Source organism: Amblyomma maculatum, chromosome 8, assembly GCF_055883805.1.
Source record: "Amblyomma maculatum isolate TAMU_Amacu chromosome 8, ASM5588380v1, whole genome shotgun sequence".
In the NCBI taxonomy this organism is placed as follows: domain Eukaryota; kingdom Metazoa; phylum Arthropoda; class Arachnida; order Ixodida; family Ixodidae; genus Amblyomma; species Amblyomma maculatum.
Window position 1 is genome coordinate 98475056 of NC_139351.1, and position 10013 is coordinate 98485068.

At 44.9% G+C, this 10013-nt stretch overlaps 1 protein-coding gene across 2 annotated transcripts in view; it reads left to right on the forward strand.

Moving 5' to 3' along the window:
* The window catches only part of LOC146181932 (uncharacterized), a 15123-nt gene extending 6183 nt beyond the window's left edge, over positions 1 to 8940 (forward strand). Inside the window, exons 2-5 of one of the 2 annotated variants that reach the window (XR_014700029.1) lie at positions 2258 to 2324; positions 2579 to 2620; positions 3106 to 3154; positions 8739 to 8940. Coding sequence is in view for 1 of the 2 variants with exons in the window: in XM_084575577.1 (XP_084431703.1) it covers positions 2579 to 2620; positions 3106 to 3154; positions 8739 to 8906 (259 nt within the window). In the remaining variant the exon portion in view is untranslated. The remainder of the gene's footprint in view (positions 1 to 2257; positions 2325 to 2578; positions 2621 to 3105; positions 3155 to 8738) is intronic. The other variant, XM_084575577.1, reaches the window with a different exon arrangement.
* Positions 8941 to 10013: the final 1073 nt, after the last annotated feature.

Here is a 10013-nt window from a genome sequence, read left to right on the forward strand (position 1 = left end):
TCCAAATTCAGGTGTCCAGTCATCCACAAGAACCGAAAGTAGTGACGGATTCAAAGCAATCTCTCCCGTACCACAGTCTAAAGTTGCACCACACTCTTGCAGAAAATCAATCCCAAGAATCACATCATGCGTAGAACGAGGCAGTACTGCAAATTCTACTCTAAACTTGAGGCCGCCAATAACAACATCCGAAGCACACACACCAAGAGGAACTAAAGGTTCACCACCGACACCACGGAATAACACTGCACGGTCACCACTGAACATTACTTTTCTACCTAAACGGTTCTTAAAACTCAAACTCATAACAAATACTGTAGTACCAGTGTCCACAAGAGCCATTGTTTTCACACCATCAACCAATATTTCCAATTTGTTCTTTAACATAAACACGGGCAGAGGTATGGACGTCATCGACTCGCCGGCGGCCTCAGCTCCATCGGCCGCGCCCCCTAGTTTCCCGGAGGCGGAGGGGTAGAACGACGTCGAGGGGAAGGTGACCTGCGCGGGCGCTGGGGTGGCGGCGTCACACTACGATCAGATGCAGGAGATGAATTCCGCAAATATGTCGAATGGTGTGAGTCCCCAGTAGGCATAGTCGGGGATCGCTGTTGTTCGGTGTGCAGCCGTCCGTGAATGTTCGCGTGGGGTCGGTAATCTTGGACAGTTGGAAAACGACGGCGGCAGTATCTAGCGATATGCCCCGCAATGCCACACCTGTAGCACACAGGTGGAGGACGCCAGAGATCAGCATAAGAGTCCTCACTAACAAAGTCGCGACGTTGCTTGTAGCGAGGCTCTCGCTGCTGACGAACCACATTTTCAGAGTATATAGCCTTATACCGGGTGTCCCAGCTAACTTGAACCAAGGGTTACAAAATAATATATTTGAGGTAGGTCAGTGAAACCAATTGCATACAACTGCCAGCCTGTTTGCGCACTACAGGCAATTTTTTGTTTTGCAATTACTTAATTAGCTAATTATGTTAATTTCTCTAATTTATTAAATATCGGCTTTAGACCAAAAATGTGAATTGGAAAGTTGTAGAGCACCTTCAGAAACCCCCATTGCATTAACTGCGATAAAGAAAGTCTCGCGTGTTTCTTTTTTTCCGGGCTCAGAAGAAAGCCCGCGAAATACAAATAATACCACGTGACTAGCGCATTTGTGCGCCGCGATTGTGGTGCTATCAGTAGTGGTTTGAGCGAACGAAATCAGCAGCGGCCGTGACCCGATGGTCCCGTTACAGCGGCAGGCAGTAATGTTGGCGATGGTTCTAGCGAGCTCGAGCTCGCCCGTCGCCACCGCGATTTTGGCCATACCTGCGCACCGCAGCAGCCTACATCACGACAGGCGGATGGCGATAAAGAACCGGCAAATGAAGGTGCAGCGCTAATTTTAGTCGAGTCACATGATGTCATCTCGCCCCTTTACCCAAGCCTGTATGCGCAGATTCAGTGGCTGATACCTTATCGCTCATCCGTTTGTCGTGACGTCCGCTGATGGGAGAGAAGGAGGCCTTGTTAGAATCTCAGGGGTGTCGGCTCGCCGCTCTCGCTGCTACTGCACCGTCACGTGGGCCGGCTGTCTGACGCGGGCGAAGAAGCCATCGCAGGCATATCGGCCTGCCGCTTTAACGGGGCCAAGAAGACACGGCCGCAGTTAATTTCGTTCGCTCAAACCACGACTGAGAGCACCACAATCGCTGCGCACAAATTCACTAGTCACGTGGTATTATTTGTATTTCGCGGGCTTTCTTCTGAGCCTGGAAAAAAAGATACACGTGAGACTTTCTTTGTCGCAATTAATGAAATGGGGGTTTCTGAAGGTGCTCTACATCTTTCCAATTCACATTTTTGGTCTAAAGCCGATATTTAATAAATTAGAGCAATTAACTTAATTAGCTAATTAAGTAATTGCAAGACAAAAAATTGCCTGTAGTGCGCAAGGAGGCTGGCAGTTGTATGCAATTGGTTTCACTGACCTACCTCAAATATATTATTTTGTACCCCTTGGTTCAAGTTAGCTGGGACACCCGGTATATAAGGCTTCGTACAAGAGCCTTATATATATAAGGCTTCGTACAAAAAGAAACGTTTAGAGCGAGGGTCGCAACGCACGAAAAAATGAAATTGGAGAGAGCGAATAAATCCAAGACGACATTCTTTTTGGAAGTGTTTTGATTTCTATAAGGACCATGATTTGGGTTTGGTTTTGTAGTTTTGAATTCTATACTACTCTTTCCAAACGTTTCAGATCTTGATATATTCAACAAGGCGGAAACTTGGGCGAGTTGGAAAGCATTTGATTGTTCTCACAAATGGTAATTTGATTCGTAATTCAAGATGATTTCAAATCTTGAAATATTCATACATTCACTTTCCATTAGTAACAGGGCACTAATGCAATGGTTTTAAAAACTTCTATCATCGCACAAGCCTTATGATGCCACATTTCTCATAATGTATGAGCACTATAATTAATTCTACTCTGCTCGTAGTCCAAAAGTGACGTGCCTGTGGTAGGATGCAGGCACCAGTTACCTCCTCAACATCAGGTGTCCGTTCTCTTTTGCAGAGGCCAACCTCCGAATCAGCATCCGGCGACACTATCAAGATGGTAATGACTTATTCACGTGCTGCCAGGTCAACCCGGTTGGACCTATGCAGGATGCGAGAAATACTATTTTGTTCATTCTTCAGCTTCTTTATTTCAGTTTTGTCGTACCAATAAGCGGGACTGGTGATAAGCTTTTATAAATTTTGAGAAGGCATTACCACGTTTAACATTTCACCAAACGTTGTCCCATCGTTGTCAACGTGTTGTCTGCTTTCTGTTAGTTACTAGGCATAATTAGACCGCATATTATCTTAAAGCAGGTTTGGAGATGTAAAAACGTGAAGTTAGTGGAACATAGGAAAGGCCAAGAGCATGTTTTTGTTAACTCGGGAATGTTCATATTGATTATTAAATCAGAATATACTGAAGCGTGTTTTGATTTGTCAGCGTTGTGTAGGCCGGCAGTTTGCTGCGCGTTTATTGGCATATATCATTGAGTTTGACGTGCGTTAGCGTTTTTTGAAGCAATCCATTTTTATATCCAGGATCTATAGGATGAATAAAAAAGGCCCCAACCGTCATTGCAAACCTTGGGTAAGCCCCGTTCGTTGTTTCTTAAATATTAAATTTTATAAGTGCAGCGCCCAAACTCTACATCGACCTTGCCGTTCGCAAAGGGAGTTGTTTGTGCAGCTATAAAGTTGGTATTATTGGCTACAGCCCTTCGAGTGCCAATTATTATCTAAAGAGAGAGGAAGTGATTAATTTTATATTTTACAATGAAGAGTGTCGTGACTGAACACGAAGAACTCGCGGCCGCCAGGGAAAATAACTGTTGGACGCCAGCACAGAAATATTTTGCATGTACGCAAACAGAAATATTATGTACCTACGTGTTGAGAGGCTGCCACCCGACACAAGGCTCTATTTGAGAGTCTATGATAGCGTCCACGATGCAGCCACTTAAGTGGGCGACAGTACGCAAGGTATGCACGTGTAAGCAGCCCAATTCAAGTCCTGCCTTTTGGATATGTTTGAAGCCAGAGACCTGACCGAAGGTATCTGGGATTAAAAATAAAGATTTAGGCGTTCACCGGCGTTCGGTATGGTAATCGCACTGGAATTAGCTCTTTACTGGGCTGACTTGCGCCCGAAAAAGAACTAAGCAATCGGCGGCGGCGATAGCAGCAAACGTGCTCGCAATCGTCAAACCAAGAATACATAATCGATGCCTGCGCTGGAATTGCAGTGATAAGGCCGCACGCCGGCGGCTGTCGGAAACAGAAGTAAACTTTTTGAAGGATTCGCGGCAACATCATCTATACATTTAGTAGTAAGTTGAACTGGGCGGGGCCGCCTGCGATTTAATCTGCCACAACAATCACACTGTTCATTTTCTGTTATCACTGCAGGGAAGTTGCAGTGTGGAGCCTAGCGGTGCTATAATCGATAGTTTGTAGTTTCTTCGTCTATTTGTTCCCCTTCACTCCTGTAAGGAAAGATGGGGATGTAGACCACGGATGGAGTAGGAAGGATTGCTAGAATTGGGTCAAGGTGAGCCGGGCCATATGTGGCTAATTCGTAGCGCTTTTTCTACGGTTCAGCAACAGGCCAAATTCGCTAAGGTGGACTTGAAGTGCTGGCTGGAACATATCTCAGCCATCTTGGAGTAGGGATGGCGGCCTGGACTTGGGGAGCGTAATTACTGGAGCGGGCGCAGATGTGTTGCGCTACATACACGCAGCACCCCGCCGGGGTGGCGCAGTGGTTACGGCGCACGACTGCTGCTCCCAAGGACGCAGGATCGAATCCCGGCCTCGGCGGCAGCTTTTCCATGGAGGCGAAAAGCAAGGTGCCCGTGTGCTGTGCGATGTCAGTGCACGTTAAAGAACCCCAGGTGGTCGAACTTTCCGGAGTCCTCCATTACGGCGTCTCTCATAGCCCGAGTTGTTTTGGGACGTTAAACCCAGCAAACCAAACCAAACATACACAAAGCGCCTCCAAGAGAATATCTCTAGTTGCTGCGGCAGACTGTCATGACAACCAGGAAGGAAAACATCATGCCGTTCTTAAAAAGCAGCTCGGCAGGAGCGGGCATTAGCTTGCACGAATACCAACCCATCCTTAGCTTTTTTGTGGCCCATTTTTTTATAAGGCGAAAGCATTTCTAGGCTCATGAAATAACATCCCATGTGCGAGAGTTATGCGCAAGATCTGAGCTCGAGATCTGCCATATTCTACGAGATTCCGCGAGATGTGTTCTTGTCTAGCGTTCCTGGAATCTGCAAACCCGCACTGGAACGCGCGCCAAGGAACGTCACGCAATCGGAGCGATGGTGTGCCGTTCGGGAGTACTTGCCGGAAAAAGTGCGACAGATATTGGGCCTTTTCTTTCCTGTAAACGAATTATAGTTATAAGCTCTGTAATAAACACCAATAATACGCAAACGATCAGAGGCTAATGATAGGAGAAGAAGGATTTAAGCTTTCGCTATTCTCCTCTTGAGAGATATCTATGAGACCCTCTGAATTTTTCATCGCGATAGCGTGCTTTGAAGAATAAAATGGTAATTTGCAAATACAGGTGCATGCCAGATTCCTAAAAGAAATCTATTAGTGGCCGGTGATCAGGACATAATAACCAAGCACCCACATCCGGTTGTTTTTATGCTGCTTGGGATCATTCGCCTTTTTAGAAGAGAGTAGCGACTTTTGCATAATCTATACATGCTGCTGCCTGCCCAGATTAAGTTAGCAACTGAGAAGAGAACCGTGTGAAGAACGGGTGAACTATGTAGCCGTTATTTCGCCCGACTTCCACTCCTGCCAATCCGTTTATTCAAGCATCCCTGGGCCTATCCTTCCCGGCTGCTTCTCTGGTTGTCGCATCAGCCTACTATACTATATATGTTGGTTGATCTTTCGCATAATATGGTAGCCCACGACAGCATGCTAACCAGCACAGGCACATATTCCAGCACAATGGCTGCAAAGTCATTTTCGTCAAGAAAATCTGGAGTCCTCGTTGTCGGCTTCGGCGTTGCAATCTAAAAATGATGTTTATGCTACAGGCCGGTTGTAGTGGACAGGCGACATAGGCAGCAGAATCAATTGGACCAATTTTGGTACTGTGTTGCCAATACCCAGACTGACATAGTACCAATGTTGGTCCGATGACTTGTGCCACCGGGGGACATGGCGGTGCATTTACTGGTCACTGCGCTACGTGATGTCCTGAGACCACATGAAATTGACGGGTTCAGTGGTGCTGCTCCTGCAGTTCGGTTAAAGCTGTTCTTATCTATGTCAGATTGTTTTCCGCTGTAGGCTATGGATTACGGCTGTGATAAAGAGATATAAGAATTTAGTGATTTCTTGAGTGTAAATGACACGGAAGCGAGCGGGGATACGAAACGATAGCATCCAAACAGAAGCAATAAAGCTCTAGCGTCATACACTTAAAGACCGAGCTTAGGTGTTCCCCAGATTTGGGATATGTGGTTAAACGAGTAACTGACTAAATGTACCTGAATGAAATCTTCAATGCGAGGAGCTGACGAGGGCCATTGGTACATTCGTGTCATACACTTAAAAGCAAAGCTGAAGTGTCTGCGATATTTTTACATTTTGTTAGAGAAAATTGTTGCGAAAAATAAATATTTGGTTTGATGGACTTCTGCTGTAGACCCTAGTTAGGAAATTCGTACGTCTTTCAAGCCTGTAAGGTCGCATCTTATATATTTAGAGGCGGGATTTATTTGGTAATTAAATGAATGATAAGAACTATGGGAAGCAATTACGAATTAGAGTGAGAACATTACTAAGAGCTACAACCTACTGTCGAACAAAGAGAATTGTAAGAACTATGGGGAGCAATTGCGAATCAGAGTGAGAACATTACTAAGAGGTACAACCTACTGTCGAACAAAGAGAATTGTCAAGGGGAAGGGTGGCTTCTCCTGGCCCTACGGTGCTGGCACTGGTAGGTCAACGCCGCTTGCGGCGGGGGCTAGCCTGCCACCGAATTCGTATCTGTTGTAGGCCGTCTTAGCACCCGCTTAGGGGGTGGAGAGGGCTGTTGCGGCGCGCGTCTTTCTCTCACTCTTCTTTTTCTTTCCTTCTCTACTTTCTCTCTTCTGTCCGCACGAGGCAGTGGAGGTGGCTCAGCTACAGAGCTAATAGGAGGCCCGTGCATTTTCTTTTCCTTCTGACGGTCGCAACAACAACAAGATAATTATCAGAAATTTGAGCTGAAAGCGAGGGAGGCTTAGCAATGTAAGTGCCAAATTCAACATAAGGCTGAAATCAGAAGAGACAGGAATTACAAATTTTATTCTCAAGAGGGTCATACATTTTCTTGAATGAGCTTAAAAAGGAAAATAGAGCTTACGTGAGCTATTGCTGGCGTTCATAATGTTACGTGGATTGCGGCGCAGTGTTTCAAAACTAGCAGTCATAAACCCGATAAAAAAGGGACCATTTGACAGTTACAACAAGAAAAAGAAAATAAACTAGAACAGGATATTGGGCATACACCAAACAAATGTCGGGACACACAGATCTTGCCTTTAAGGTTATGAAGCGACATCGTTAATGGGTCCCTTCTGTGGGAGTTCTTGTGGATACCTATTCGTGTGTATGTATGTACATAGTGACTTGCTAATCCGCAAATCTTATAATATTTATGTATCATCAGGTACACCTCTTTAGCATGCCGATCAATGCTGTTCCATTGTGTGAGAGATCATCCTAAATAGATATAAAAGCCCCACTTTAACAACGCCGCACTAAAGGCCTTGCGTGTCCTAGGAAAAACTAGTCTCATTCAAAGTCTGAGTGTATAAATGGGTACGATACTCATCTTAATGAATCACTCGAAGTTGCGAATCATGCCATTCGTTCCGTCACGTCGCACAACCTACCCACCAGTCACCGCCCCGTGATGTCTCTTGCAAACTGTCACCAGTTGGGGTAATGATTTATTGCGAAAGCAATACTACTCTAGATTTCAAGCCTTCAGCGTGGCGCGGCCGCACCCATGCACGTGACGCTGTGACGTCACACTCCACGTGACAATAGGGTGAGAGCAGGGCTACCAACTCAAGCGGTCGACGTAGCGCGGTCGCAGCCACGGCGCAGCGCGTGACATCACACCCCACATGAAACAAAAGCGAGAGATGGGCTGGCAGGAACTGCCAACTTGGGTCTCTGGTTTCACATGGGACGGTTATGTCAGAATCAGCCTGCTAGGACCCTGGCATTCACGTTACCCCTATAGGCCACTAAGGCACGTTCATATCGGTTGGTTAAAGCGGGGCTTTATATGTGGGCTGAGGAAGAAGAAAAATAGAAGAAGAAGAACGCTCGGTCACCTGCAGCTAATGCTTTCACTCAATATTTGGTTCAGCAGCGTTTAACCTTTGTAATTTTATTGCACCCGTATTCTCTGATGAACGGAACGCTATAGCGTTATCATACAACGAGAGAAAGCTAGTGCAAAGGAGCATGAGGATAATGGGCAGTTGGTGTTTGATGCAAGATATTTACACAAATAACGAACAATAATTTATTCGCATCTTTCGTGACCCAACGATTAAACGGCATGTTTCAAGATGGGGCAGTGCACAAATTCTGGACAGCAAAAGCGAAGTTAAAACAATGCTTTTTATGTCTCTTTCTTTTTATATGTAGAAAAAAAATGCAAATTTGCATAACTAGCAGAAAAATAAATTCGGCAAAAACTTGACTAATATATGTTTACATCAATGAAGAGACTAAACAAGGAATCATTTCTAAACTGAAGTCTTATTTGAATGTTTTATCGTTCTTGTTTATTCTTGAATTATTGGCATATTTTCTGGGTGTCCTGGCATTTTGTTGACAATAAAATTGCTTGGTAGAGCTAGGAAATAATTAACAGTAACGCTATTTTTCTTAACCTCAGGAACGAAAAAACATCGTGCTTGGCAGGAACATATGCACAGTCTGGTATATGCTGCTCGTTGATTACTAAAAGCACCCATTTCCTAGGAATACAACAATACATGGACCATGAAAAATGTAAAGACACCCATCGCTTTCCGCTTTTGCCTTAGATATAATATTGTGATGAAAACCATTGAAATTTTAATGTTTACGAATCTTCGGTTACAAATAATATATTCTTTATTTCCTGTAGTGCAGTCTGAGAGACCATCTAGGAGATCCCTGCGGCAGCCCAGACTGCGTGTGTGTAAAGAACCCTTGGGATATTCCACGACCCCTTGCTTGCATATGGTCACCAGCTACGGCCATTTACAACGAGCAGTTATGGCGGAACAAGCCTAGAAGATTCCAGACTCAATAAAGTGGTTCTGAAAAAGATGCGTTTCGGTGTACTTCCACCTAGTGAGACGAGCTTGAATAGACAGGGTTGAAGACACAAAAGCGGATTATTGCAACAAGGCATGAACAATGTTGAAAACATTAGCGGTTCAACTAGATATTTAGAAATGTATGCGAACCTAAAGGCCTCCGGAACCTCTTTTTGCTGATTGGACATGTTGAAAAGAAAATGAAGTCACCACCCATTAAAATAAACGTTGCGTTTTGTTTACTAGTGAGGAGATGTTCGAAATGAAATGACGAGCAAAATTAAGAGGGCCAGGATTATTTGCTAAACATTTCATCGTAAAAGAGGCCCCACTGCCGGAGGCGAAATTTGCAATGGGCTATGTTGCAGCTGGCGTTTTAGAAATCCCTTCAAAACTATAACTGCAACGCTTTTGACGAATCAGGTGCTCTGCTATTGGCAAAGAAATACGTTCCCAAGAAGTTACACAGTACTTTTAAGCTTAAATATATGCTTTAATTTGCGTCGCAGTCATTATTTTACAGCAAACCTAAGCGTAATAAAGAGATGCGCTAAAAGCATTTTATAGGCTGTTTAGAAGAGCAATCCGCTTCGTGCGCAATGCATGGCGTCAATCAGACAGCCGCCGTTTCAATGTTCTTACTGACCAATCGCTGGTGTTTTGGTATCGTTAACGTAAAGTGATTCTGAAGCTATTGTGAGATGTTGCGATTTAAACCCGGATTGTTCGCGCTGGACGCGATGTCCAGGTATTTTGAATGAAATAAGAAAATATAGCGTGGGCCTTGGCGCTCAGTATGGGGCTGCTGGACACTGCATGTATCAGCAAGACGAAAGAAGACCTACAGCATGCTAGAGCCGGTTTCACTGTTTTGTTCTTCCTGCGATGACGCTTATCATCATCGATGCCTGATATGAAACAAAAAATGAGAAATGAGAAATAACACCTTACTGCCTTGAAGAATGCGTAGATGTATCGTGTATATCCCATATAACAAAGACCGCCATGACGAGTACTATAGAAGAAGCGTCGACAGTCCATTTGTCATGCCCCGCCGGGGTGGCGCAGTGGTTACGGCGCTCGACTACGGTTCCCAAGGA